General features: G+C 33.6%; 1 protein-coding gene across 1 annotated transcript; it reads left to right on the top strand.

The window, feature by feature from the left end:
- Positions 1–235: 235 nt before the first annotated feature.
- Positions 236–8106, top strand: LOC110996807. Its single transcript, XM_022264657.2, has 6 exons — positions 236–605; positions 3264–3430; positions 4237–4420; positions 4602–4741; positions 6065–6284; positions 7040–8106. The coding sequence occupies exons 1-6, from the start codon at positions 575–577 to the stop codon at positions 7105–7107; spliced, it is 810 nt and encodes a 269-aa protein (XP_022120349.2). The 5' UTR covers positions 236–574; the 3' UTR covers positions 7108–8106.
- The last annotated feature ends 5161 nt before the right edge of the window (positions 8107–13267 follow it).

Below are 13267 nucleotides of genomic sequence, written 5' to 3'. Positions count from 1 at the left end.
ATATACATATATAATCTAATATGTAAAAATCCTAAAAATCTATAAATGTTAACTTGAAACAAAAAGTCCTTTCAACTTTTCACTTAACAGTTTAATTTCATAAAATCCGATTTCACTTAATATATTGTCAAAGTTTAAAAACTTAATCCACTTAAGGACCCTTTTACCCGGATCGCACTGCGCATGACTTCGCCCTAATGGTACCAGCAGCAAGGGCATTTGCCGTAGAATCGCGGCCGACGTAGCACCCATCGCGTAGAACGAATGTACGCGGTCTCCGCTGTCGTTGACTTAGCGAACGACTCGGTATCGTCTTATAAATAACTGATAAATTATAGGGATCTTTTAAAAACAATATTATAACATTATACGATATACTTGTAAAATATATTAATTAACGGCTGTGGAAACAAATTGACACGCAACTTCATTGGTGTTATAAAAACACAAACAATTAGACAGTGTTTTGGAAAGGATATAATTATATCCCTTAATAGTGAACTGATTTTAACTGTGACTGAATTTGAAAGTGAAATTTATAGTTTTATTATGTAGCTGTGAAGGCGTAGACAAAATGAAGATGTTTACCTTATTAGCCGTTTGCGGTGAGTATTTGTTATTGTTCAGGCTTGTTACAAATAAAATTTTTGATTATAAACTAAGTAAGAATATTTACCTAAACAATATATATTTTAGTCATAACTAACATACACATAACAGTGATAACTACATCTTAAGGTCTATGGAAGTAGTAGTTTTTAAGATAAAACAGATCGACAAACATATTTCAAATACAGTGTTTTATGGGAGTTAATTTACTATAGAAGTTAAACATAAATAAACACAATACAAGTAATAAAACGACAACTTCATTTTAATAAAAAAAACTTTACACTAAAGTAACTAACTAAACTTACATCTGTTTGTAGACTAAAAAGAGAAAATAAATTAATTATTGATGAAATACAAACTGCTTTCGTCCCATAATTTATCTGGCAGTCGGCCATTATTTTTTCTATTATCCTTTTTTTACAAATTATGTGTTTCCACAAAGTTACCTGTTGGATAAATGGAATTCGCGTTATGGATATGACGATGTGTGATCGCAATATAAATAAATTAAAAAAATATATAATATTAAGCTTAAAATAATAATGATATGATTAGGGAATTGTACGAAAGGATCCTCGACTAGTCTAACCACGGACTAGCCAGTGGACATGGTTGAGTTTAATTTATATATGTATCACCTAAGTGGCCGGAATAACTTTGTAAGCACGTTTCAGGGATGACGCAGTGATAGTAGCCGCAGATTGTGTTAATCTCTACAGAAAAGAAACAGATTTTATTTTACTAGTTTTAGTTACGTTTGAATCGGCGAAATTACCCGCCATTCTCACTGTAATTCCCGATAATACCTATATCTGAGAGATATTCTCGACAATCGGTATAACACAATCGAGAGTTGGCTTCTCGCCAAACCGCCGACGATTGCGACGATCGCAGCGGTTTCCTATTTCTTACGGTTCAATGGAATTAACAATTTAACCTTTGATGGCCGATCGCTTTGTTGCTGACCATTTAAGCTGTTCCAACTTTCGACTTAATCTCGAAAAATTCATTTTATTTGCTCACATTTCATTATTATTTAGAAGGAATCCATTTAATTTTCACCACAAGTAAAAAGCTAGAGTAGTTAAATTTAAGTATATAATACATATTTATGTTTGTCATTATACCACTAATTCAACTACATGAAGTCTGGAATATATAGGTAACGCCTTACATAAATCCTTTTATCGATCATTATATATTGTCAACTTAATTAAGCAGGTTAGAAGTGTAAAATTAATGCCGATGTCTGCCGATTACTCGGATTATTTAGCCTTGTAAATAGGTCAGGTAAATTTATCATCTTTTAGTGATATATCTAATTAAGTATTCCATCTCCTGATATATATTTTAATTACATTGACGTTAAAGTAATTAATTATTTATATTTATTATAAAAGCTAACAATTCGAACATACGGTGTCTACGGGAGACTTCTTACTGTTCTCATGGCAGATTAAACAAATTATTGGCGAATTTCGTGAGATATTCTATTGATATTATATTGAAATATGAGAAAGCAGGACACTAGTGACAAACTACTATCTGTGGTCAGTTGCTAACAGATTTAATGAAACGAATCCGAAAAAGGAATCTTGTGTTATTTAAAAAATTTAAATATGAAATGGAACGAAAATATAAGTTATTTTCCTACAATAGCTGTACTACACAATCTCAAATATGTAAATTTAAGGCATTATGCAAACTAAATCGAATTTACGACTTCAGTAGAATCTGTTTTGGCATATCCTTACGACCGGCGAGCAGAAACAATAACATATAAGATGGCCTTTGTCACAGGGAAATTGGCTTCCATCCAGATTTTACGACTTTTCGCTGCTAATAATATTTTTGAAGAAAATTTTATGTTAACACAGTTGTCTTTTAGTACTTCCTCACTGAGGCTTTAGACTTCAGTACTATGCTTCTTCACAGCTTTCCTAAAGATATTAATAAGCTACATATACATCTAACAAAAAATACCGTTACTGAAAATCGCTCAAAAGTGAATTTCAATTCAAAATGCGTACAAAACTTAACTCATTACTTTTGCCTGATCCGCAACGGATTCATAATATAACTCTTTAAACTCATCTAGGCAATGTTAATTAAATTATAATAACAGTTAACCGTTTTGTTATATTCAACTTTTCACAAATTAAAGTTAAATTCTATAGATATTAGATTTGAATACAGTGGTCTTTATCAAATATGAGATAGAATATCTATTCTAAGAATAGTGTTTTAAACTTAAGGCAGAACAAACTATTAGCACTTAATATTATTAGGCGCATCCTCTGTATTAAACAAATCTAAATCAGAATACATTTTATGTCGAGATTTAGGATATAGGAACTACGCCCTTGACTAGCGAACTGGTGGTAAATGTAAATTTACGATTAATTTAATCAGTTTTTCTTGACGTTCATAAGTGTACATGTTTACCTAAATGAATAAAGATATTTTGATTTTGATTTTTGATTTTGATACCTACTCCTCATAATAGAGGATAGAACGTAGTTTATGTTAATTGTCATGGAAAATAGAGAGTATTGTCTTGGTTGCGATGCAAGTGGTTCTCTCTTTTCGTATGCTTTGTGCAGAAATACTTATCATCTAGAAAGTGTTCAATCTACTCATTTGATTTGTAGCGTTGACCTCAGCGTACAAGATTACTCAACTTAAAGTGCCGCTGTACGCAGACCCGCGTCGCGCGGCTGAGCTTAGCTGCCACTTTCAAATGGATGACCAGAAGTTGCATTCGGTCAAATGGTACCGAGACATGCACGAGATCTTCCGATATAATCCGTCACAAAAGGCAAGTACATTGACATTTTATTATGCCGGAAATATTAGGTCTATCAACGAGATTGGAGATTTGTATGAAAATTGTGAAATGTAATTTTTTGTATATTTTTATTTCAGATAATAAAAGTACTGGTTTATATTATTTATAAAACTTTGCGATTTTGTTACCATATATAACTATAATAATATATTATATATGGTAACAAAATCATAGTATTAAATAAATAATAAGTAATTAAATTATGAATTCTAATTAAAAATGTGCCTCGGCTGTTGACCTATTGAAATGTTATATAAATGTATAATTAATATGTTTGGCTACTCTGAATAACTGTAGATATTATGTACAAGTAGAAAAAATCGTAACCAAAATTATAACTTAGTTAAGCCAGAGGGAAGAGTAAGGCCCAGTATGATCTGCGCACTCGCTTTTCTCAGAAAAAGTTCTGTTCCTCTTCCCGAGCTACGCACATTAACATTACTTCTTATTGAATGCAATACAATACAGCAGGCATCTACAAAATAAATCCAAAGTAGGTTAATGGGTCGGTGAAGCCTGCAGATTTTCGATGGGTCGCTGCTAATAGCTGCTATATACCTACCTCAATAAATAAATTTATCTATGGCCCCAAAATCTACTATAATTTCACACGAAAACAAAAAACTATCTAAAACAAATGACTGAATTTGAAGTAAAATTAACATGGCTTTCGGACAGAATTTTTTTGAACGTCTTCCAATTCCATATATAAAGACAAATCGTATGTTTTCTGTTTCCTTGAATATGATGTAAATACAAGCCATTGAACTCAGTAGCCTCCGATCCGCCTGTTCAATGTGACCGGTATCATGGTGCAAGGCGGAGAGTGCCAGGCAGAGTGGTGTATGGTGAGGGTGATGCCGCCGCCTGTCGCTGCAAGAGCCGCTTACAGCTGTGAAATATCCACTGAGGGACCGAAGTTCCAGATAGCGCGGCAGACTAAGCATATGACTGTTGTCGGTTAGTTGGTTTCATTTTTTACAATCATAATAAGTTTAGATAAAACAGATAACCTAGGTTGCCTACTGCTTATGCTGAATATAAAACTAGGTCTTAATGTGTCACCTTACTTCTAATCCAAATATTTAATATTCAGCATAAAAATTAATGAATGAACCCTATTAAAATATGTTTCTTTTAGCGATGCCAGAGAGAGATCCTGCTATTATTGGAGCTCCCAAATTAGTGAAGCCTGGAGAACAAATACTGCTTAATTGCACCTCGGATTACTCGCTGCCACCTGCTGATATCAATTGGTATATTGATAATGATCTCCAGAAGGTAAATTACCAATAAAAACTGTCTAGAACAGGCAAGAAGGATCAGCCTTCTGTGCCTGTAACACGCCGTTGACGTTGGGAATAAGGCCATCGGTTTCGTTTTTTGTTTTCCTCCGTACGAGGGAGTGTTAAATGCGCTCAGGAATGGCGCCAAGGCCAACACAACACTTTTAGAAAGATTTGAGACCTTTTTTTCTTATTAAAGTATTATAATTTACTATACTTTCGATAGTATAGTAGATGTTAGTTAGTGTTTGCTTTACTCAGCCTCTTCTTACTGTCCAATAATTATAGTCCTCTTGACTGCAAGCCATTCAAGAGATGGCCCTGTCCGAGCTAACAGTTTGCTCTCATGCTCCCTAATGGAATCAGGAATCCAATCTATTTGGATTAGGCGCTATCGATTACAGTGATTGAGTTTCCCTGTTTTAGGAGCTAATTGATACAAAACAATGTTTCATTAGTATTATTATATATTATTATATAACATTATGAAAATAATGTTTATTCAACAAATAGTCATCGTTATCTGGAAAAATATCGTAATATTATATTTTATCATTATGACATATTTAGTTCCTATCACAGTTTGTTCTTTTCTGCATATTACTTTTACAAAATAATGTCGATGTTTCCATCTGCCAGGCGTGCCGTGACGGCTCACATTTTTTTTAATGCTTATAACTCTGTAAGGATTTCAGGCGTAAACCTAAACTATTTTGTCCAATTTTTTATTTTGTTATTTATTATATTAGCATAGGGTAATTTGTAGTGTTTTATCACTACACATTCAGTGCAATATCCGTCACATTAAATAGCTATTTAAGCCTCGGATGCTTCTAGTTTAGGACATTTGGAGCGATCTTGATAGCGAAGTCTGTTGAAATAAATTGGGTGCTATTATGTGACTCGAGAACGCCCCATTGGCTTAAATCGTTGAGCTGCGCTTCGATATTGCGTTAAATGGCTAAGAAATAATGTGAAGAAACTTTACTTGCGTAGTGCAAGCGACATCATTTCATTCTTAATATGTACCAAATGTTCAATAGTGACATAAGCTTTCAGAGGAAAAAATCATTGTCTGATAATAGTTTTATACTGATGAGTGTGGAGAGCTTATCTTTTTTCTTTATATAATTAGTTTTATCTTTCGTTGTTAATGTTATGTATGCGTGTTTATAAGTTTTAATTATTTCTTTAACAACAACATTAAACTGGGTCAACTCCACTACATTTGCTTAGAATAAAACTAAAGATATGTAATTCACTGAAATTTCCATTTTCCTAGGCTTATATTTATCTAGGCTCATGATATTATTGTTAGCAAGAGCCGTGGCACCGCACCGAGTTGACCTCACCTCGGCAAGGAGGCCTACGTGCGTCTTGGCGAGTTCTACGCGTCCCGGTTCCTCCAGCAGAAAGCGGGGCATTGAGCGTGCGATGCGAAGCGATCCTGCCCGTGGAACCGCCGGTCATTCGAGATGCGGATGCTGTCCTGACGCTGTACTCTCGTACACAACTCTCCAAATACGTCTCGAGTTCAGGTATAGCATTAAAATCTTGCGTCACATACGTTCTTCGCATTAAGTTTATTTTGATTAGCCATAGTATAAGTATTATTGTGCTTAACAATGTGAACATTAATTGTTTTATAAATAACTAATTAAAAAGGAATCCACAGCGAGCATAGCTTACGAATCCATTTGTAATTTTCAAAAGCGGAAATCTTTAGTCCTCGGAACCGCATTCGTCGATTCACTTGCGGGATTTGATAGCCACTTATAACCCAGGTACTCCAATAAAAGGGCGGATGCATAGAGTTGCGCTTGTGCACGTTCGCCGGACAAGTTTTCGAGATAAGCGATAGTGGCGCGTTTATCCAAGAAGTTTAATGACTTTTCCTTTGCCCTGAGAAATGCTCATCCTGACTTGATTTATCTCGGGTTTCTTTTTAATTCATGTTTGAAACAATGCCAAGAATTTTAACCGGAAATAGAACGCATTCAAAGGGTTTTGTTTGGGCGGTGCGCAGAGAACGAGTTTGATACAAGTGAATTTAATAGTCCATTCGAAAGTAATTAAAAATGTTCACATCCTTTAATTTATTACGCGGTATGTTGAAGTCAGAGTGAGTGACAGCAAACGTTTATTTAACAAATTAAATGCGGATCCACTATGGAGTTGCTGAACGAAACTTAATGTAATTTGACCCGAATACCGTTTTTAAGTTGAAATATATTTAATTTATTTGTAATAGTGGGTAAACTTGTAATAGTGAAGTGTGCACTTTTCTTTTCAGGTACAAGCTTGGGATTTCAATTTAGTTTTCTAACGTATTTGTATTCTGTATTGAAAATAAGTTTATGAGGCTCACAATGAACAGAAAAGGTGATATTAGTGTAACTTTGGTCTAATTGTCCAAACGAAAGAGCGACTTTAGCGTTTGTTAGTACAATATGGATTTCAAAATAAAATATATATAGGTAACAGCAGCCAATATAAAACTTCAGGTGCCAAATGAGAACATGAAATACACCTCTAGTGCTCAAATATTCAAAAGCCACTCAAATATTAATAACGTCACTAATCTTTCTGAGCCAATCCCATATTTGTTTGACTTTTGTGCATTTGGACTTCAGATACGTAATATAAGGTATAGTATGACTATTTGTGCTATGATAAATTGTACAGTAATATTATGTTGTGACTTAGAAACAATTTATTTTTTGTATATGGAGCTGAAGCGATTAATTGGTATCATTAGTGCACTATTGAGTTGTCATATGCATTGATGATTATATTTATAATAATTAAATAAATATCTTATTGAAAATATAAACCCATTACTTTATGAATCGAACAGAGTTTAAAATGTTTTTTTCTATATGAACTATTTAATACGTAAACTGCTAAAAACACGGCTTGCGTCAAATCATATCTTATAATAAAAGCTCGTTGCTTTTTCTTCGAAAAGTATCTTATTAATACTGAGTAGTTGGCATAACTCACGGACTTGAATTATATAACTGCATTTACAAATTAATGTCAACTACGTCAGCTTTAGAACTCTGGATTTATTTTAACCAATATTTCGCAATAAAGCCTCGGTCTGAGACCTCATAGGATTGCCAATCATTATTTTTGTTATTACCTTAACTCTTTTATTACAAATTTAATATATATCTTCTCACTTTAGAATACTTTACCGTTTTTTGTTTGTTTATTATGTTTTAAATTTAATGATAATATCTGGATTTTTTCTATATGATAAATTAGCACATATAATAATTAAATTTAATGTATGGCTGTGTTTCACATATTAAGGTAATGTCAATTCTTTGCACGAAATTGTTTGCAACCTTTCATCTGTATAAAAAATGTAAAATTTTGTTAAATTAATTTGAATAAAAAGTAAATAAATATTATATAAATATTCCGTGTATTTTTTATTTTCTAAATGACACCTGTTTAATATTTCGTAATCTCTTGAGGCATCAAAGAACTTTATCGGCCTTTAAATTACTGTCATTCTACTGAGATTTTCTGGGGAATAATCTGTCCAAACCGACTTTTCATTCATCACCCATACATATTCAGAGGTGTCGCCCTCAAGGCTTCACAAGATTGCTTTGACGTTACTTCAAATACTGATGTATTGTGAGTCAAATTTTTGCTTCGTTTACGGCTCATTGAAAACTACAGCTTTTATATTGGATTTAACAGATGCAACAGAATGTTATGAGAGAATAGCAAGCGACTACTCAAACTTTATTACAATTAAATGTCATAATTAAAAGCAAGGAAATTAACCAATTTGGCCCAGTGTTATGAACTGCAGCACGCATTGGCCTGAAATTTGGCAAAAACTTATCTGTGGCCGAAAAACAAAACACCTCTCAAAATGTATATATTTTATAATCTTTGTTTGGCGCGCAAAGCGCCACAAGTGTGAGGTTGCATCTGGCGAGTTTCCAGCAAACACCCTGCGTCCGTCAACGAACAAAAATTCGCTTTTCGCAAACATTTCCCAAGCTACATACTTCGCACTCAAACTTTGCAAAATAATGTAAGAAGGAAGTAATATTGTAATTGGCGACTTTAAATGGAATAGTATGTATATATAGTAGGGGAGCCCAAGAGGGGATTTCGGGATTTACTCAAGCGCGGCAGATTAATATACAGGGGGATACCTTGTACCCGGTTAAGTACCTCCACCAAATATGAGGCCCATATATAAGGCCGCCCGTGAAGGATACAGGATCAGATTAGTAAAAAAAAATTGATCATCAGACATTCTCGAGCGCGTCAGATTAAGGTAGTGTGAGTTAATCACATCCTAAAAAGTGTATATTCCACTAATCTGACAATTTGAGAGTGACGTAAAGAGAGGGGAGGGCAGCAAAGTTGTAAAAAAAAACGTCATCTTGACATTCTCGAGCGTAGCTAATTTTCTTTTATTTTGAATGAAATAATTCAAGAATATTGAAAAATATATAATCTGACGATTTCCGCAAGCCGAAATAACAAAATTTCGTCGATAAAGTTCGTGCGATAAACGCGTGCAGCTGCGTGATGCCTACATTTCCTTCTCCGCGTTTCCCTCAAAATTAGATTTCATGTGAATTTGAACCGATGGGGACCGATAGATTTTGAGAAATTTTGGAAAATCTAAAAAAATAACAATTTGTTTTTTTGAAAGTGTTTTTTTGCAATAACTTTTAAACGGCTTTATCCATCAACACTAAAAACTAATCCATCTTTAAGCTTGAAAAACGACGTCGATCGCCACCAAACTGGTCAAAATCGGTTGATTCGTTCGAGAGATATCGTGAACGAAAGAAAACTGAAAAAAGTGTTTCTATCACATAACTTCGACATTTCATATCGGATTATCGTTTTTGAATTGAATTTGAATTAAATAATTAGAGCTTAAAAAATGCGTCGATCGCCGTCAACCGCGGGAAAATTGCTTGATCCATTCAAAAGTTATTGGGGTTTGAAAATTTCAAAAATAGTGTTCTATTAGAGAACTCAAACGCATAGAAATATTATTTCTTTGAACTCAGCGAGCTCATAAGTACAATTTTAAGCGCCCAGGAATGGAATTGCAGGCATGGCCTTTAGGGTGAACCGTTTTTCTAATATTTTTTTTGTCAGATCAGGCAAATCCCTCTAGATAATCGTCAGATTATGAGACAGTACGTTTAGAATATAAATCTGAACCATATATATCTTAATCTGACGCGCTCGAGTATTTCAAAATGGCGATTTTTTTTGCACATTATAATAATGGCTGCGAGTTTGCGTCAGCTCGAAATCGTCAGATTATTGAATGAGAGCTTTTTTTTTGGTGCACTTAACACCCCCTTAGAAAACCTGACGCGCTCGATTAAATATTTTTTTTTTCATTTTTAACCCTTACGTACAACCACCCCCATCATGCAAATGATCAGATTAACATACGTACATTATTAAAAATACGTAGGACATTGATGCTATCAATATCTGACGCGCTCGAGTATGTCCATGCAACAGTTTTTTTTTACATATTTAAACATCTATAGCCGCTTTCCCCACCGATGAAAAGGTATATATCATTTAACATTTTTTTCTTCTTATCATCTAAGCTTTGCAACCCAATAGGTCTCCACGACGCTCGAGTAAATCCCCATTTAGCATCGTGGGCTCCCCTACCATAAAAGGAAAATATATACATACTATTTATATATTTTCCATTCGGTATATATTTAAAATATATACCGAATGGGAAAAGGAAAAAAAATAATATACCTCTCATTATATATTTTATTTAATTTTTTCTCTTTGATTACTGCTATGTTGTGTAATTATGTGTGCGTGTTTTGTTTGTAATAAATAATATGTCTATGTCTATAAATAATCCTAATAGAACAAAACTTGTAATGTAACAAACATTTCAATGCTAATTAATATACTTAAATAATAATCATTGGTAAAAATTTCAATAACACTATTTTAATTAAGAATGCTATTTTTTCTTTCTCAAAAAAGAAGTTAATATCGTCCAATAACGGTCCAGACTGAAACAAAGAGCTCGGGATTTTATTAAAGTCGTTATAACGGAAAATATTCCAACTTCAACTCGCGGTTCGCGTACAAATTCAAAAATTACGGAATAAATGAGATAAAACGCGGAAAAACATCTCCAAAACAAATTACAAGTGAAAGGAGCAGAGCTTCAACTATAAAATATTAGCATCCAAACGAGAGCGAAGCGACGAAAGATGGAAATGCAAATACTGCTGCACACCCCGGTCGACTCCAAAAGGTCACTTTCAACTCTCTGATAATGTGGTTGGTGACATCAATTTTTATTTACTTCAATCTCAGCAAAATGTCTCTGACATTAAACGTCAACTGCCGATACTTCGAAACTTTGTTCGACCCAATCTACATAAGAAATGAGCTAAAGGTCCGCGGTTCGTTAAATGAGGCTTTAAACTTAAGATATCTGCATAGCATTAAAAAAACAAGTAGTTTTACAAAAATGCTCCCATCCTACGCTTGATCATGATGGACAAATCAACTTACAAATTTCACAAAACGATTTCCACGCAAATTCAGTTAGGCAGATCTCTTCTAGGCTATTCTAGGCTTTAACCAAAACGGACTGAAGATATTAAAATGCATAAGTATGTTCTTTACCTATTTAGTTTTCATAACCATCGGGCTAAGGACGGACTTCCGGCACGAATAGAATAAAGCGAGTGGAGGCGTAAGAGCGACAGGTTTGCGTCGGAAGCAATTTTTTCTATATTTTTTAAATTATACTGGTAAACAAATACTTACGTACCTAAGAGATAAAGGTAATAAAATATTTCTTTATCCAAAAGGTAAAACAAACATAATTTTACAAAAGCATTATAAATTCAACAGAATCAATTATAAATGCAAAAATGGTGTTTCGTAAATACCTAAAAGAGTAAAAAAGTTACAAGTCTCAGAAAAAAAAACACTGAAAGAAACTGTTATATTTATAAGTGCACTGCCGAGGTTCGAATGCACGACCTCAAGACATCGAGGTTGAAGATAGCATGTCAAACTTTATTCTATTAACTATTTATTTAAAGCCGTGCATTATATTATTTCCAAGCAACAACTTATTGGAAAAACAACAAAAGGTTTATCCAACATCGAATCTTCACAAATATTAATACGAGATACGATCATCAAAAGCATCATTCGACGATATTAAATAACAGCCTTTAATTATATCTCAGCCCGTCTATTCAGTGGTTATAACTTTTAATAAACTTAAATAATTGGACTCGATCTCTCCGGTTTTCAGTATTAAATTATCCTTCGCAGATATTATGGAAGATTGAACAGTGTGATATTCTCTCACTTCGTTGTTTAGAGCTTAATAGAAAGTCTTACATTCGTATTATTTTGCCCATTCGACTGGTATTCGATTTAATTGAATATTTATGTAATTAAATAGTGTTTTGTTCAGATACGTTATCTGTGGACTTACTGAATCAGAGAAGCAGGCATTATTATTATTATTTATCATGAAACTTTCGTATAGCGAACCAGTTTCGACAATTGGACCTATAGCCCCTGTACTCTGGAATAATGTTGCTGTATAGTGTATACGCATTAACACGTCTCGCTCGCACGGAAACAGAATCTTGAATTTATTAATCTTAAATAATTATGTAGTGAAACTTTCTTTATAGTCCTTATAATATAATTAAGTTTTTAATACAAACAACCATCACAATTATTTAACGATTTTTTGATTGTGTAAAAGGGTAACTTGCTAAACTTAATTTCAACTTAAATCAAAAGAAAATTTTTATGAATGTAAAAACTTTTAATTATGTCTGTTAATTCAAAAACAAGACAGAATCTGGGGCTTTTCTTAAATAAAAATGATATCTTTTATCTTTGAATAATTTTCTAAGCTATAAAAAGAAAAAAATACATCTTTGTCTTTTAACATTTCTGTAACGAATTAAACACATTAAAGATCCATTGTATTTTGTTTTAGAAACAAATATCGACTCGTTTGTCGATTCGATAATCGATTCCGATTTGGTCCCGATTAAGCGACGCGTCGAGGCTGAGCGCAATTTTAAACGGCTGCGGTGAGGTCCCACTATTAGGTACATTTGATTTCCTGAAATTCAGTAAAGCGTTAGTGTCGGCCGACGTTGCCCATTCATTTGGCCTTTCCATTAAAAGGGTGCTTTTAACTGGGGCTAATTTATGCGATAGACGGCGCTGCAGGACAGATTACAGGCCGGTGTGCCGTTCGGGCGGAATAGACTAAGCGGGTGTTTGTTTCACCTATATGTTAGATTTTCTTATAAACGCGACAGTTTCAGTAGGCTAACTCTAGATAACATTTTAAAGGAGTATGACGAGTATCTTTTCCTTTATGAAGCGTCATAATCCTTGACAGATATACCAATTACGGTAAAGTGTTTTGTTTATATAAAATACAGAACGAACGCTTTTTATTGTTTTTTATTTATTTAACGCT

This window comes from Pieris rapae, chromosome 10 (genome assembly GCF_905147795.1).
Source record: "Pieris rapae chromosome 10, ilPieRapa1.1, whole genome shotgun sequence".
NCBI lineage: Eukaryota > Metazoa > Arthropoda > Insecta > Lepidoptera > Pieridae > Pieris > Pieris rapae.
This window is presented reverse-complemented; position numbering and strand designations above follow the sequence as displayed.